The 19014-nt window shown below is 32.5% G+C and overlaps 1 protein-coding gene and 1 pseudogene across 1 annotated transcript; both read left to right on the forward strand.

Moving 5' to 3' along the window:
* The first annotated feature begins 7040 nt into the window (after positions 1-7040).
* On the forward strand, positions 7041-8910 carry LOC114714783 (polygalacturonase QRT3-like). Its single transcript, XM_028899557.1, has 3 exons — positions 7041-7235; positions 7327-7566; positions 7752-8910. Exons 1-3 carry the CDS (start codon positions 7041-7043, stop codon positions 8787-8789), a joined length of 1473 nt encoding a protein of 490 aa, XP_028755390.1. The 3' UTR covers positions 8790-8910.
* A 7112-nt stretch (positions 8911-16022) lies between these two features.
* Positions 16023-18998, forward strand: LOC114714928 (cellulose synthase A catalytic subunit 4 [UDP-forming]-like; annotated as a pseudogene).
* The last annotated feature ends 16 nt before the right edge of the window (positions 18999-19014 follow it).

The raw sequence follows: 19014 nt of genomic DNA on the forward strand, positions 1-19014 counted from the left end.
TAATAATATTTATTACTACAAATATTCATATCAATCAATCAATCTCAATCAATTAACCTCACGATCACAATTTAATAATAAATTTTCCCGTCCAGTTCTTTCAATACACGATTGTTTTCGGAGTTAATTTCCCTCATTGCAAATAAATGTAACGGCAATTGTGGGAATTTGCACGCAAGATGTCTTAACTGAGAATCCTTTAATTAATGTATGTGATTTGCATTTATTATTGTTCCGTTGGATAACTTGGCAGTTAGAACTTAGAAGAGACTGCTAAATAAAAAAAGTAAACTTCTTATGTTCTTCCGATGAGTAAACGAAACACATTTGTTTATTTTGACAAAAATACTGATTTCAAATTCAATCAAGTACAAATTTAGAAATTATTTAAGTCTTGTTTTCCCCACAAGGATCTTCCTTTGTTAAAGGATCCAATTTTGTATTTTCCTAATATGGTGATAGTAATTATTATGTATTGGCTATATTATTTTGATGAGAATATGTGCGTGTGGTTCATTTAAATTATTTAATTTGAAGGTGGTTCTAGATTTTTTTTATTTTTATTGACGGCCTGGATCATCTTCTTGTTAGAAATATGTATTAATGGTTTGGTCTATTTAGCTTTGGACAACAGTTTATTCATTTGAATTTAAAAACAAAATGATTTAGCCTTTAGATCAGAATTTTATTTTTGCTAGGTATAGGTATCCTTCAAATGAAGGTAATTTTATTTGATGCGCTATCGGATATTAAATGTGCACACTTCTTCATGAGAATTTTAGATAAGGATTTGATTGTTGACAAGAAAATATTTTTATTCTTGTGGTTTTATGATTTGAAGAAGAAATTTATGAGTTTTAATATTTTATTATTTAAACAATAAAAAAATGTGCAAAAAGGCTTAAGGCCAACAAGGCCCAGCCTGGGCCCGTTATGTGAAGGGCCGGACTTTAGCAACAAAGTCCTTTGTGTATAAGCGGTATTTTTAGACCCGCGCAGGGACTGAGCCTGAAAGGTTGGATCAGCCCATTTGCCGAGTTCTAACTTTAAGTTTTATCAGTTTTTTTTTTTTAATTAGTTGATAATGAATTGACTCATCACGTAAGAATCTTAATGGTGTGAGAACCTTAATGATAGATAATTTGTAAGTACTCTTGTAAGTATTTTTGGAGCTTAGAGTCATATCTTAACTTTTATATGATCCCGAAATCCAACTCACCTAAAAAAAAAATTTTTGTAGCAGAAAAAATTTTTGATTTTTTTTGGGGGGGGGGGCCAATTTTATATGAAACCTACTCTTATGACCTGTAATTCTGTTATGCTTTCACATTTCTAGAAGTATGAAGTTTCAACGAACCAAACCTTCCATGAATGGACATTGCGACCACTATACCAAACTAATATCCTAATAACAGCAACACAATTACATGACGCAATCCCATATTCAACTTTTGTCTTCGCCACCGTCTTCAATCATATTAGCCTGCTAACTACCAAATTATACAAAAAAAAAAAAAGTACTATTATTTCTAGCCGAAAAACAAAAAAGAAACAAAAACAAACTATTTCAAGACAAATGATCATGATATGAACGAGGTTCTACTGAGCATCATAAAACAAACAAACAAAAAAATCTTCATTAAGACTTCTAAAATATTACTCCTCTAGTCCTTAATATAAAACCTATTTAACTAATTTGATTAGATTAAGGAAGTTAGGTAAGTTAGTTAGTTAATTATAAAAAATATCACATGTTTTTCTGAAAACACTATAATCATCTTCCTTAATATCATCCCTCCCTCTTCTACTTGATTATGATTGAGAAAGTACTATATTTGTTTCTATATATAGTATTGTATGCTATGCATTTCCTCACACTTGAGTTTGAAATATACCATTCCAAATTTTACTTACTATAAATGATAGCTGCAATAATTATAACACGTACAGCTAATCATGCAGTGTTTGGCGCTATAAAAGCGCAACAATACTATTACCAATTATTTTTACACTCAAAACCACATTGGACCATTCATAAATTTAGGGGGGAAAAAATAAAGATGAGGTTTAAAACAAAAACAAATCATATGACATGTGTAAATGTAAACCTAACCTTCACGAACCATGTCAATAGATTTTTTTTTACATTTTTTTTCATAGTTTATTATCTTGCCTCGTCTATCAAGAAACTTGTAACCACCTTCATTCAAATAAGAAATTCGAATAAATTTTTAATTAATTTTATTATTTTTATCTTATTTTTCATGGTATCATCAAATGAGTTTTTTTTTTTTTTTTGGTGTACAATGGGGCAAACGCCCAAAATCAAACACTATCAGTAACTAATCTTGGATGGCAAGCACCCATAGCATCTCTATACAGCAAGTCAAGTAAACCAGTTGGTGGCTCACGTAACAGCTGCAGACCAGGATTCTTTGACAGGCTCCAGTTGGCTAACCAATCTGCGCAAAAATTCCCCTCCCTATACGTATGCACAACCTTAACTTCCCAATCATCAGATATCAACCTACTAATCTGTATCATAAATCTGTTATCAGTCCTTTTCTGTACAAGAAATTCATTCAGTATTTGTGACAAATTAGCATTGATGAAGATTTGGGCAATTTTACTAGTTTCGTCTATGAATTTGTATTTCTTTCTTATATTTAATTTAATTTTTTGTATGATAGTACTATTGCCCAATTGACAGTTAACATTTCATTGGCTAAAGAAAGTTGGATATATATATTCCATTTTTCACATAAATTTTCCCTTTTGTTATATTTTTAGGACATCATCTAAAATTTCTCTATCATTTGATTAAATGGTAGAAAACCGCCAAAATAAATGGAAAAAAAAAAAGGAAGATGATTGCTTCCCGGTTGCGACTTGAAAATAAGAGGTTAGAACTTAGAGGACACCCATATGAAATGCCAATTTTCTCATTAGACTGCTAATTGTATTCACAAGCAACAATGTTGAAGAGGAAGAATATGAGAAATACATACTACCTCCGGTCCTAATTATAAGACCCAGTTGACTTATTTGAGAAGATTAAGGAAGTAAGTTAAGTTAGTTATTTGTAATAAATAAGTGTTGTCATTCCTAAAATATCCTTGCTAATTAAGTATATTGGCTAGAACTATTATTATTAGAAAGATTATCTTGGAAAAAAATGCATAAATATGGGAGACAAAATGGATTGGGGTCTCATAATTAGGACCAAACAAAAAGTCAAACGGGGTCTTATAATAAAGACCGGAGGTAGTATATTTTTAATGTATTTATTACGTTACCAATATCAATACAAAATTTTGATAAAATCACCCTATTTATTAGTTGTGACATATGAGTACTGCTATTGGTAATTGGACCCCATGCAAAGCACAAACTACATTTAAAAAAACAGCGGTATTATTGAACCAGGTCATTCCATTCAGTAAAAGCATGTATGATACTATGATTATTGTTATTATTCAATAACTTTTTATTATTTTCAAATAGGAATACATAAATAGTTTTATAATATCTTTTTACATTTATAAATTTTTTTCTATCTTAATTATACGGCCTATTTTATGAAGTTTCACATTCTAGGATATGAGGTATTTTGCAGATTTTTAGAGGCAAGTAATATTTTTAATAAAATGTTTGTAAGAGTGTATTAAAATTACTTGCCATCATTATCTTTAATATGGTCCATTTCCCATATATTTGAAGAAGCAAAAAGTTGTCCAACTCTTGTAGCCTAATTGACGTTAAAAATCCCCGCCGGGGGGGAAGCTTGATAAAATATGAGGTTACATGTGTATAAATTAGGAGGAGAGTTTAAAATTTCAACTAATTGTTTCTTTTAATACCTATGCATTAGATAAAAATGCCTTATATAATAGTACTACCTCTAGTCTTTAATATAAGAATTAGTTGAATAATTTGAATAGATTTTAAAAACTAATTAAATTAATTATTTGTAATAAATAAGTGTTATCTTTCCTAAAATATCTTTATTAATCAAATGTACTGGTTAGAATTACCATTTTTATTACAAAGACTACCTTAAAAAAATGAATAAATATAGAAGATAAAGTGAATTGAGGTCTTATATTTAGAATCAAAATAAAAGTCAAACGAGCTCTTATATTAAGGATCCAAAGTAATACTCCTCCGGTCCTTGATATAAGACCTATTTAACTAATATGATTAGATTAAAAAAGTTAGGTAAGTTAGTTAATTATAAAAAATATGACTTGTTTTTCCTAAAACAACATAATCATCTTCTTTAATATCCCCCATCCTTTTCCTATTTAATTAATCAATAAGGGTAATTTAAGAAAAATTGATAAATATGATAAATAGGTCTTATATTTAGGACCAAGATTAATTTAACAATTAGGTCCTATATTAAGGATCAGAAAAGAAATATTTAAAAATAGGTGGTTTATGAAGTGCGAGAATAAGAGAAGCAATTAGAATAGTTGATTGTGAGATCACGTCTCTTTTCGCGGCCATGAACTTATGTCACACCGTTGCTTTAACATACCAATCGGAGTGTCTTCAACAATACTATCTCCGATCCTAATTATAAGAGCCAGTTGACTAATTTGAGGAGATTAAGGAAGTAAGTTGAGTTAGTTATTTGTCCTAAATAGGTGTTGTCTTTCTTAAAATATCATTATTAATCAAATGTATTGACTATAACTCTTATTATTAGAAGGACTACTTTGAAAAAAATGTATAAATATGATAGACAAAGTGGATTGGAGTCTTATATTTAGGACCAAAATAAAAGTCAAATAGGGTCTTATATTAAGGACCGGAGGTAGTACTATAATTCTCTACTTTCTAATTCTCTAACTCCTTATTTCCCTATAATATAATCTCCTCTCCTTCCTCTTATTTCCCACACACAAACATGTTTATATTACAATTATTTTAATCAAAGCAGCCGGAATGAGATTTGTGGCATAAACTTATTTGCCTAATATATATGTACTGTCCTCCCTTTCCTGAATATTTAGCAATGGCTTATTAAGATAGTTTCAACTACCTAATTATTATTGTATTTTTATCTTTAGGGTAATTTGTATATAACACTCCTGTAATATGAAATTATGCGTGTGTGTGTGTGTATATAATATATATGACTTCCTAATTTTGATATTTATGCAAATAACTTTCATATCATTAATCTATCTATTATTATTTCATTAAAATAAGAAAAATTGCAACAACAAAAAATACCTCTTGAATTTTACTATGCTCTAGTAGCAATTTACTATACATGAAAAACAAACGATGACACAATTTTTAGTAATTCCTAATTTAAGATTTTGAAATTTTAAATGTATTTTTTAGGATTTTCCCTTAAAATATGATATATCAAGAGGTCCATTTGCATATGACATAAAATTTAAGAGGAATTATTATAAGATCTTAAGGAATATAATTACCATAAACATCCCAGTGACGAATAACTAAGTGAGCAGTGTAGACTTGGTCGTCATTTTTCACATTAGAATTTTTCAGATTTTTTTACAATTAATTTTTTTTTTTGAAACCACATAATGATCTTTTATAATATTTATGTGTTATATATAACGCAAATCTCAAAAATTGAGGATGTCATCTTCCAAAAGAAAGAAATTTAAGGGGTATTTGGTCGATAATATATTATTTTTAGTTTCTGAGTGAAATAATTAAATAATTGATGATGATGGGATTATCCACACAAACTCAAAAACTTATGGAAGATGTTTAATTGTTTATAAAGATTTTGAGGATCAAAGGAGATTTATTCAAATTGCCCTTGTTGTTAAGTGTTACTATTTGTGTTCAAGGCTGCGAAATGATTTGCTTGAGAGAATCAAACTTACCAATAGATTTCAAATTAGAAACTGAAATTTGTTGACTGAAGCATTGAATTACCGTCAAATGTAGTGAATATCCGTAGCTTTGTAGTCATATCCTTCGATCTAGTGGCGTCTTCTCCTCCACATAAAATGTATCTTCGTCTTCAAGAACTTAAATTTCATTCATATTCAAACTCTTTCTCTCTCTCTAAATACATATACCCGCCATCTTTTAGCCTTTTGGGTTGGGAGGGGTTTTTTTTTTTTTTTTTCTTTTCCAACTTGAGCTTTGAGTATCCATCGTCAGTAACAGTGATTAATCATCATATACCGTAGATTTTTTGAAGAGGCTTTAGTGCTAGCCACAAGACCCTTTTCAAACACGGTGTCAAGAATCGAATCCCTGATTAGATGTTTAAGGAATTCAAACCAGGCCTTGTGGTTTGTATGGAGTGATTTTGATCATTTTTATTTGTCACATGTGCTCTTTTTAACACGTCATTTCCAATTCTATCCTTATTAATTATAGTAAACGTGAAGAGAAAGGAAATAAATAAGAGAAAATATATTAGCAGTTAATGTTCTATTTAATAAGGGTAAGAGTGGAAGATTTTATCTATTTAATACTCCTTTTTGTATGTGAAAAACTCCTACAAATTACAAATAATAATCACTAGATAGCTAAATCCTAAATGCAACTAACAGTCTGAGTGTTTATTAATCTACGCACATGTTCATATCTCATTGATGCAGTACTTAAGAAATCAACTCACCAAAACAATAATAATATTAATTATAATTGATTCACCAAATCAAGATGGAAGAGTAGATTTACAACATCTACATCCAATAAAAGGGTAGATTTACAACAGGAAAGGTAACATAATATAAAGCAAAAAAAATCATCGAAATTAAAATTAAAAAAATTTAAATAGAAATTAGCACCGCTCATTGTAATTGTGGGAAAAAAAAAAGAATGAATAATAAGAATATTCAGTATATTGTTGATATTGCGATATATAGATGATATATTTATTTTTGTGATCCATAATATTTCAAATATTACGAAAGATTATGGTCCATTTTTCTTTGCCGCTTCCTCATATATGTGTATATATATACTCGCTGGCTCGCAGCTAATAGTGCTTCTCCCCCAACCTTCTCCTCTGAAACTTCGAAGCCTGGTCATCAATGGAGCCCACAAAAGCTCTAACCATCTTCCTCATTGGGCTGTCTACCCTCATCAGATTCTCCCTCTGTAGAGAAAATCACTTCTCTCCATCTCTCCCCACTGGCCATTATGAAAAAGCCCTTCTCAGACTGGACCACCTCAAGACCTCCATTAAAGTTGCTTCCCCATCTCCTTTTACTTCAACCCCATCACCGGTAATATGATTGATTCCTGTTCCAAACATCACATTATAGCTTGATATAATCTATATATATATTTATACATTTGATGAATGTTTTCTTGCAGGGTGAGAACAAGGCAGGGGTATTTCTGCCCACCTCGTACGGTGCGGATCCAACGGGAAAATCAGACAGCACGGAAGCGATTCTTAAAGCCATACAAGACGCCACCAGAATTCCCACTAAGAAACGTCACTTGATGCCTGGTGTCACCGATCTGGGTGGTGCTCGGATTGATCTTCAGGGCGGAAACTACCTCATCAACCACCCCCTAAGGCTGCCGGCCACCGGATTCGGCAACCTCATGGTAAGCGGTCATGTTCTTGGTTATTCGGCCACGTGGTACTGTTTCGTATATGAATGGGAAAACGAACTGGTTTAGTCCAAAACGATTTGGTAGATTATGGAAGAAAAAGAGTGCCCTTTGATCACGCATTTCTTCAGTTTGAATTTTACTAACCATACGATTTTTGTCTTTTTTCTTTTGGACAGATCCATGGTGGAACTATAAGAGCTTCAGAGAATTTCCCACCAAATGCGTATCTGATTGATTTATCAGAAACATCAAACAAGGGAAAGCAAACCCAGAAAGCTTCACCAAATCCTTCACAATACAACTATGAGTATATAACCCTCAAGGATCTTTTGTTAGATTCAAACTTCAAAGGAGGAGGCATTTCAATAATAAACTCACTCAGAATCTCCATACAAAATTGTTACATCACTCACTTCACCACCAACGGGATTCAAGTCCAAGGAGGCCATGAAACCTTCATCCACAACACCTTCCTTGGCCAGCACATCACCGCCGGAGCCGACCCCTACGAGAGGAGCTTCTCCGGCACCGGGATAACCCTCGCCGGCAACGACAACGTCGTCACCGACGTCGTTGTGTTCTCCGCCTCCGTAGGCATCATGCTTTCTGGTGAAGCCAACACAATTTCTGGTGTACATTGCTACAACAAAGCCACTTCATTTGGAGGCACAGGGATTTATCTGAAACTTCCTGGTTTTACCCAAACCAGGATTGTGAATTCATACATGGATTACACGAGTATTGTTGCTGAGGATCCAGTTCAGCTTCACATCTCAAGTAGTTTCTTCCTCGGAGACGCAAACGTTGTCCTGAAGTCAAAAAATGGGGTCGTGAATGGTGTCAACATCGTGAACAACATGTTTTCTGGGTCCAATTCCGGGGTTGACATTGTTCATTTGGATCAATCAAATGGACCTTTCAGGCAAATTGATCAAGTTCTGGTTGATGGAAACATGGTGAATGGGATGAACTTGAAGACCACAGTTGCAAGAGCATCTTCTAAAGGGAATGGAACCTCATGGACAGTTGATTTCAACAAAGTTTTGCTGTTCCCTAACCTTATCCGACATGTTCAATATTCATTATGCTCGTCGGATAACACATTCCCACAATCTGTTCTTAGAAATATGTCTCATAATCGTGTTGTTGTTGAGACGAACAAGGTTGTTCAGGCTCATGTTTATGTCACTGTAAACCAATGCAGTGATATATAAATCCAGGTTGCTTCTTGAAGAAGAGAAATCTGTACATAAACGCGGAGCTGATCTTTAATTTATCCATCTGTTTTTTTTTTTGGGACTTTTTTAATTTTTAAATGCTTGTTAATAATGAGACCAGCCAGTTCTGATATGAGATTTGGAATGTGTCCAATCAGAATCTTGCAAGCTCATGTGCATTAATACTATATTAAGACTATATATCTTCTTCTTCTTCTTCTGCTCTGTTCCTTTTTCCATGTGCTATGACAAAAGCATTTACTAAATTTGAGGTTGTCCCTTATGCTTTACTTCTCAGATTTAGTATTGGAATTAATTAAATAGCGTCTGGTATCAGTTATTGTCAAGTCATGCAACTGTACTTCCTCTTTGGTTGCCTTACGCAATAACTATGATTAGTTCAGTTGGAAGAGATTGTTAGGCACATTTATCAACTTTTTATTTATTTATTACTATATATAGAGTTAATTAATACTATAATTGATTGAAAAGATAGATGTTTTAAATTTATTGAATATTCAAATTCGGTGTCTTTACGTTGTTTCAATAAGAACCACCAAGGAAGTCGCATTTAATTATTTTCAAGGCTAATGAATCATAAAGCAAAAGGAATAATAGTTTTATTACTAGTAATTACTAATTATGCAGAGAAAGACTCTTTTATGTGTCTTTCTTTAATTTTGACCCAAGTCTTGAAACTTAAGAGGTGTTTGGCATCACATAAAAATGCTTCTAAAAAATATTTTTTTGTAAATCGAGATAAATTCTTTCACATGTTTATTTTGTATACCGTAAAATTATTTTTAAAACTATGATTTGATTTTCATTCAAATATCTTCTTACTCATATGATCTTAAAAATAGATGTTTTTAGAAGTACTGTTATAATTATTGACTATTGAGTGAGTGCTTTTTTTCCCCCAAGGACAGGGTGTCCTTTTGAATGACACCCGTTTGTTTGGGGGGAAAAAAAGCGACTTATTAAATGTTACCCACCTGTACCTTGGAATATCCAATGAACATTCAAATTCGGCGCCTTACGTTGTTTCAATGGGAACGCCCAATGGAGTCGCGTTTATTTTCAAGGTGAATAATGAATCATAAAGCCAAAAAAAATATATATATTTTTTCTCAATCTCTAATTTGATACTTATGTATTTTTTATCTTATTTAAATCTTTAATTTTATTCTATTAATATTGGTAGTCTTTGTTCAAAGATTAAGAAGTTTCTATTAGATAATTTAATTAAAGAAAAAACATATAGGTCTTAAATTAAAAAGAAAAAAATATATATGCACCTCTCGTATGATTTTTTCCTAGTAATTATGCAGAGAAAGAATTTTTTTATGCGTCTTTCTTTAAATTTGACCCAAACGTTGAAACTTAAGGAGTGTTTAGAAACAATCAGAATCACTTTTCAAAAGCACTTTTCTGTAAATCGAGATGAACTCCTCCACATATTTACTTCATATACCGTAAAAGTACTTCTAAAACCATAGTTTTATTCTTACCCAAATACCTTTTTAATCTTATGATCTAAATGCAAACAGTAAACAATCTGATAACACGTTGATGCACTCAACACACCAAAAGAATGATTTTACAAAGGAAAAAAATTCTCACGCTTTAATTAAAAAAATAATAAGAATGATGCTAGATAAAATATATACTCCCTCCCATTCTAAATACATGAGTTGGTTATCTGAAAATTTATTTTGGTTCTAAATAAAAAATTTTAATTCATTCTGTCTTCTAATTTTATATTTATTTTTTTCCTCAAACCATTGCACATGTTACGAAATTTTTATTGAGAAATAGTTTAATGATTAAAGATGATATTAACACGTGGTAAGGAATAGTTTAACATGCTAAGAGGTACCCCAGATTTAAAATTTTTGTTTTCAAACCACGCATCTATACTGATTATATATATTAAGAAGTTTCTATTAAAAAATAGGTTAATGATTAAAAATGATATTAACACATATCTTTTTAACAAATATTACCTTTGGTCTTAATTACAAAAACATCCTTTATATAAAAAAGATCTTATAATTAGAATCCGAGATAGTAGTTAAGTTAATTAATTTCTTTAATGTGTGTAAATTAGTTATTCAACGAATCCGGTGATCTGACAGGGTAGAAAAATGTTTGTGTTTCATGCTCTCTCACTTGAGATGGCCCACGGAAGAGATTTTGGTCGTTGATTTGAAATTGAAGGGTCAAGGGTTGAAATGCGCCTTTGCTTTACCGTTACCACAATTCAGGGAACGCAGCCTCCTAAACACAACAATGATGAGAAGGTAATTGCTCAAATTGAGAGGCGTGAGAGAAGAAGGGAATTTAATTTCAAGTTTGAAAATGAAAGTTGAAACATCAAATCTCAATTAATTAATTAGTGATTATCATATTAATTGAAAAGAGAGTTGGTGAAATACTGAACCCACTCTCCTTGAATAACACAACCAATTTCAACACCTTAATTAATAATCAAACACTTGTTGCAACCTTACGTTGAATTTTTAGGAGCCAAATTCGCAGTGGAATTCTATTTTCATTACTATATAATCTTAACGACATTTTATAAATTTTTTTAATTAAAAATGGTTACAATTACTAAGAGCCCCCACCTCATGGGATTTAATTTCTACATCATTAACACGTGTACGCATATAATTGTGTGTGTGAACAGGACATTCCAGGAATTAACTTTTCTTGTTACTAAATTCTTACACTGCAGATTTTGGTAAATGAACGATGTATTTTAGGGTGTTTGGATTAGCGGTGGAGAAGTAACTTTTTTTTCAATCTGACTTTTACAGAAGTCAGATTAGATAAAAGCAGCTTTTTTCAGCTTATTGTATAAGTCCGTTTCAGTGACAGAAGTCATATTGCAAAAATGTGATTCCAAACACATCCCAGATCAAAAAGCTCCTTTTACCGGTAGAGAAGTCAGTTTGAAGGTCCAGATGTGATTCCAAACACACCCTTAATCATGTGTGCATGTTTAATGGGTTGGTAGAAATATTTCAGCAAACAAGTTTAAGAAAGTTGTACTGGAATAATCTATTGTAAAAGTCGAATTAAGATTGTTGTAGACAACGCAGACATGGTGCGTGATTTATGGATTAAAATCCAAGACATTATGTCAGCAATTTATACAATAAGATATTGGCGGTGCCGGTGACCATTCCTTCAACTCTAAGACCATGAGTAATGATTAGCGTTGATATTTATTTATTACTATATCCAATTATTAATACTCTTTCGGTTCTTAATATAGGACCCAATTCTTGAATTAGTTTTGGTCCAAATATAAGATTCACTTCTCATATTTATTAATTTTCTCAAATTACCCCTATAAATACTCCTCAACTATAATCAAATAGAAGAGGGAGAGGAGGTATTAAGAAAGATGTTTATGGTGTTTTCGGAAAAATGTATCACTTTCTTATAATTAATTAACTTACCTAACTTTTTAATCTAATCAAATTAGTTAAATGAGTCTTATATTAAAGACTGGAGAAGTATAAAACTTCATTTGAATTTTATTTTGATCTTAAATATAAGACTCAATCCATTTTGTTTATCATTTTTATCTATTTTTTTATCAAGATAGTCTTTTTAATAATAATAGTTCTATTTAATATACTTGATTAGTAAATATATTTTAAAAAGATAATACTTATTTATTATAAATAACTAATTTAATTTATTTTTTAATTTTTTTTAATTAGTCAACTAGTTTTTATATTTAGAATGGGTAGTTAATATTATACTTCTTTAACCCTATTATAGGATACAAATAAATATATCCATCGGACGCCTAACTGGTATGGGTTCCGATTTATGACCTTTATTGCTAAAAAAGGATTTTGAGCCCATGCTCATCACAGTGTCAAATCTTCACGGTCCAAAAATAATTCCAACCGTTGAGATTTAAAATTTTTAATTGATAATTTTTAAATAATAAGATCCTTTTTTTGAAGATAGAGTGTTAATAAATTATATTTATTTTAAATTTCGCATCTATTAAAATAATTTTTTCTCAAAAAAATAGTTGGACAATTCAAATTCGGTCCCTAAACTGAATGCCCTGATCAAATGGTAATTCAATCACATAAAACCAACAAGAAACACCACAAAAACAAGGTATTCCTCTTGGTCCATAATATAAGAAGTTGGTTAATTTTCATCACACACTAAGAAATAGAAGTCTAATCATTAAATTTGTCCTAAAATGATAGAGTTTTTTTATACCTAAAAAATAATAAAGTTGTCTTCAATGTTACCCTTCTATTATATCTCATCTTGAAAACATTACATTAATTATCTTGATAATATTTTAGTTTTTGAATCACAATTTTCTTCTAATAAACATCTTATATTATGAACTAGAGGGAGTACAAAATAGTGTCTAGTGTTACACAAGGATAAGAGTCCTCATAATATTTTACTTGTTGGAATTTGATATTTAATATAGTCTGCTACTCCAGACTCTAATATTCCCTTCTTATTTTCAAGCCACATCATGAATTATCATTTCTGCTTTGAATTCCCATCATTTCCAATTTTTCCCCATTCTCTATTCTTTTTTTTGTTGCCAAAATTCTACTATCTTTAATTAATTATTGTTGGGTAAATCTCCCGATGAAATTTTTTTATTTACAAAATTTGAACTTCAACCTTATTCAAAGGGAATCAAGTCCGTTCTATTAAATTCAAGTATTAATTTTTTTTCCATTCTTTATAATTGAATATTAATATAAGAAAAACTATTAGTAATATTTAGCATGCAATTTCAAAACAATTCTCACTAAAAATTTGATCTTAGTATCAATATTTTTTATATACATTTGAGATTTTGTAATTATTTTTATATAATAATTTTTAATATATATTGTGCATTAATTAAAACTTTAAATTAATAATTATACTGAAATTTTACGTGTATTAAATATAAAAATCACGCAATAATTTTTTTTTTGGGTTACAAAGGAGGCAAAAGCCCAAAACAAGATACAAAACAAAATAGGAGGAGATATAGATCCCAAACACCCTTCAGTCACAACGCTTCTCAGGTGAGAAGGACAAGTAGCCAAGAGGATGGTCTTGGATAACCCATCCTTTGCAAGCGAGTCTGCAACTCGGTTTTGCCGTCGAGAAATATGCAAGATTTTGACCTCCCACTGGAGTTTCAGCAAATTCAATATCTGAGTAATGACAAGGCTGTAGATATACTTGTTCCTATTTCCCGTAATCATGTCAACCACATTGCTTGAGTCAGATTCAAGAATTATTTTTTTAAACCCCATATCCCAAGCCAGTTTAAGACCTTCATACACAGCCCATTCCTCCGCCTCAAGAGCACTGCACGAACCAAGAGCCTGAGAAAATCCTGCAATCCAGTTCCCACACTAATCCCTTATCACCCCGCCGCAACTTGCTCTGTTGGAAGAAGTTGACATTGCTCCATCTACATTGACCTTTATCCAATCTACTGGGGGTGTCTGCCATGTAACCGAGATACTAGATGTTGGTTGATTACCCACAGTGAGTCTGTCATTTATGTGCACAAATAATTTCCAGGCATGCACAATAACAAGAGCAGGGTTTGCTGGTTTCACAAAATCTTCCGAGAAGACTGTATTGTTCCTCCAAGCAAGCAACTCCGTAGACTAGACTCCATCCTGAAGACCATTGACTTCCTAATTCTCTTTTGAGATTCAAGGCTATCCAATCTCTCAAAGATGCAGCAATAAGGCATTATGAAGAGTGCTTGGGATCTATATATATACGTGCATCATAAGGAGTCCAGTAAGTACTGTTTATCTTCTTTAGGGCCACCAGGGAGCCTGATTATATTCGGGCCCATTGGGCCACCTGAATTTCTAGAATGGCCATATTAATTTCTAGTTATAACTTGTGGTTCGCCAAAATAAACAATTTTTTTTTTGCCGAACTAAAATAAAATATGTGATTAAGACTTGAAATCAACCTTTCACTTTCTTTGCCATATCACCCTCCCTCTCTCATTCTCTTTATTGATTTTTTTTTTTCATTTCATCTTGTAGCAGATTAAATTCTTTATTCACTTTATAGATAAACATGTGCTCAAAATTTGAATTATTTACCGTTGAAATAAACTTTTTCTTTTCTCTATTAATAATATATAGATACTTTTTTTTTCCCCAACAAATAGTAGACATACCAGTTAACTGCTATCAGTTGGCTGCCGTACATAATTAGGCTATACTATTCGTAATAATGTAGAGATGGTATGGTTTGTTATCCAGTTTATATTAATATACTGATAGTTAATAGTTAATGTAGAATCTAATTAAAGAGTTAATATTAATCCTATATATATGATCTATTTTATATGTTTGTCAATTTTTTTCAAATTAAACATATTGATATTTTCTCAATAATACTCAAATAGGAGAGAAAAAAAACATATCATATTAATTAATTTAATTTAACCGACATATTTAATCTACTCAAATTAGTTAATTATGCAGAGTATATTATATATGCTATTATTAATGATTTTGTAAATTATCATCACATTCATATACCATACATTTCAGTCTATTTAATCAATTTATTTGCAAATGAGTTTAATTAAATTTTCTCGCCTAAGATGTAATTTTTCTTCCCGGGAATATTTTGGCCTACTCTCAATTGGCGAGAATTTCCCGGGGAATAGTTGAAGTTCCTCCGTCTTGGATCTGGTTATCAATTTCTCTCGTCTTACTCAATCATCACTACTAACATACTACTTGTTCGTTCGTTCCTCTGGGAAAAAGCTATCCATTCATGCATGTCACTCTCAGGTAACGATCCAAAATGGCGAGCTCCTCTTCTTCCTGTCGGCTGCGGATCAATCATCGGTGAGCATTCCCCTTCCCCTTTAGAAATTACATTTTCCGTTTGGCATTTGTAGGTTCTTAATCGCGGGGACACGACATCATAGCCTGCTTGTATGTTCTACTTGTATAGTTGTGTTTCTTGTTTGTGTATTAAGATCTAGGACGAAGCCTCCTTTGAGTCTAAGCAAGCGTAGAAAGCAAATATCAAACTACAAATTCCTCCCACCTATCGCTCCCTGACCTAACGTCTCTTAGACTCAAACCCACGACTTCCCAACTCACGGTTTGGTGGATGATCTTACATTCGCTCACAAGCTTGACATTGATATTCCCATCTCAACCTACAATGTCTTATAAAAACCACTTCTCTTATACTCTTACCACCTGCTCTCTGTATTCTGCTGCGTCCCTTCTTGCTTGCCATGGCCTCAAACACCATGGCTGGCTTAATCACTGGTTCTCATTCCCATTTTTCCAATGACTCTGATGAGGTACTATTGATGGTTCTAATTGCATGTTTTGATTATGTGAAAAACTTGCACAACAAAAAGGGTTTGTTTCATGCTGGTTTCTTATATGTGGTTACCATATTCTTGTTTTCCTTTTTTGCCAGCATCGGCCTCCCATCCGTCAACCTTCATCAAAAGTTTGTCGTGTTTGTGGGGATGACATTGGATACAAGGAAGATGGAGAGCTGTTTGTGGCTTGCCATGTGTGTGGATTTCCTGTTTGTCGTCCCTGTTATGAGTACGAAAGAAGTGAAGGGAGCCAGTGCTGCCCTCAATGTAATACTCGCTACAAGCGTCACAAAGGTTAGCATAACCCCGTGATTTCTTTCATTATTGGTTATTATAAGTTAATTTTGTTAACGAACATTAGGACATAACTTACGCAAGTTGCCTCCTGGCAGGTTCTCCTAGAGTGATTGGGGATGAAGAGGACAACTTTGATGCTGATGATTTTGATGATGAGTTTCAGATTAAGAGTCGACATGATGAAACAGACAAGCAGCATGATGTTAATCATATGGTAATCTCTGCATAAGATAGAATATATATAGACGATATGTTGTGTTGTGCTATCTTTTTTTTAGCTAGTAAGGTTTTGTTTCATTACTTAAGCAGTTAGAAACCTGTTGCATGGTAGTGGTCATAGCAGAAGAGACCTTCTGAATAACAGTCTCAATTTCCTGAAATATCAAAGATCATGCGATTTTCAAAACATGCAAACATGCTGAGACTTTTATGATTCTAATCTCTCCAAGTCCAAATATAGTAGATGTGTCGCAACTTTCCAATGCAAAAAAAATAATGAAATATTTCTTGACACATTGGTAGGATTCCTTTAAGACAACACCAATTAGTTTCTACCTGCCATATAATGTAACTAGTTTCATATAGGTGATATGACCAAAAAGATTACCAAAAGAAAAAAAGAAAAAGAAAAAAAAGGAGTCTGGCCAGCCTAGTTATAATTGCTAAGACTGGCCTTCTTGTCCTCCTTTAGGTGGTGTTTGGTTCATTTATATCCTAATTTCACGAGGAACTGGAAATATATATATATATATATATATCTGTGTATATGTGAAATATAAATTATAATCCCTAAATTATTTGGAACACAAGCGATATGCAAATTTTATAAACTTCGTACTAGTTATTTCCAAATATCTTATAAATAACTTTTCAGGTACTTGGGAAATTAAATTTCCCGTGTATAAAACGGCACTAAATTTTTACAGATGATGTTTTAAGAGCTATGTTATTTTGGCTGTACCAGTTAATTGAATATAAACAATAAAGGGGACTCTGAATATATTGTGATTTTTACAGGATACTGGAGACTCTAATCATCATCAGTGGCAACCTAATGGACAAGCTTTCTCTACCGCTGGAAGTGGTATGAATTCTTCTCTTTTTTATTTATATATATTTTGGAAAGAATCCATGAATTGTGATGCTACATTCTTAATTACATTACATGATCCTTTGTGGGGTATTCTCTTTTACCTATATATAATATATGCATTTCTGAGTTGGTCTCCTGTTCTGTAGTTGCTGGTAAGGATTTTGAGGGTGATAAAGAGTTCTACAGCAATGCAGAATGGAAAGAAAGGGTAGAGAAATGGAAAGTCAGGCAAGAGAAGAGAGGTCTAGTGAGCAAAGATGAAGGGAAAGATGACCAAGGTGAAGAAGACGACTACTTGTAAGTGGTCCTCTCCCAATTGCTCCTTCATGATTTAAAGAACCCATCATCTGATGTACCAGCCTTCTTTTTCTCCTTGTATTCCACATCAATCAAAGAAATGAGGCATCAGTCCTCCTTTTCAATTCTTATTATAAATGACCATTTTGGAATTAACACCAATTCACAAGTTCAACTGTTGGCATTTGACTCTTTTTCCTTATGGTTGTTGGTGAGAAAAGTTGTTTGTTTTCTGACACTAATTTTTTCTTTATTTATGGCACTTGGCAGTTTGGCTGAAGCTAGGCAACCATTGTGGCGTAAGGTCCCAATACCTTCAAACCTAATCAACCCATATCGTATAGTCATTGTCATGCGGCTCATTATACTTATGTTCTTCTCCGATTCCGTATCTTGACTCCAGCATATGATGCATTTCCCTTATGGCTTATCTCTGTAATTTGTGAAATCTGGTTTGCCTTATCTTGGATACTTGATCAATTCCCCAAATGGTTCCCTATCACTCGTGAAACTTACCTGGACCGTTGTCCATAAGGTATGAGCGTGCAGGGGAACCAAACCGTTTAGCCCCAGTTGATGTATTTGTGAGTACTGTTGACCCTTTGAAGGAACCTCCCATTATAACGGCAAACACAGTTCTATCAATCTTGTCTGTGGATTACCCTGTTGAGAAGGTCAGCTGCTATGTATCAGATGATGGTGCATCTATGCTTCTTTTTTGATACACTCTCAGAAACTGCTGAATTTGCGAGGAGATGGGTTCCTTTTTGCAAAAAGTATAACATAGAGCCAAGGGCTCCAGAGTTCTATTTCTCTGAGAAAATTGATTACCTGAAAGATAAGGTGGAAGCCAGCTTTGTGAAGGAGCGCAGGGCTATGAAGGCATGTCTATAATTGGAACTAGAAAGCTTCTTTATATTCTACTGTGGTATATACTAAGAACTTAAAAGCAATTTATGTTTATGCTCAATTTCAGAGAGAATATGAAGAATTCAAAGTGAAATTAATGCTTTGGTGGCAAAGGCTCAGAAGAAACCAGAAGAGGGATGGGTGATGCAGGATGGTACCCCATGGCCTGGAAACAATACTCGTGATCATCCAGGAATGATTCAGGTTTGGTGATTACATCCTTCAGTTGTTTCCGG

This window comes from Neltuma alba, unplaced genomic scaffold (assembly GCF_004799145.2).
Source record: "Neltuma alba isolate B1F8T4 unplaced genomic scaffold, ASM479914v2 tig00001968_pilon, whole genome shotgun sequence".
NCBI lineage: Eukaryota > Viridiplantae > Streptophyta > Magnoliopsida > Fabales > Fabaceae > Neltuma > Neltuma alba.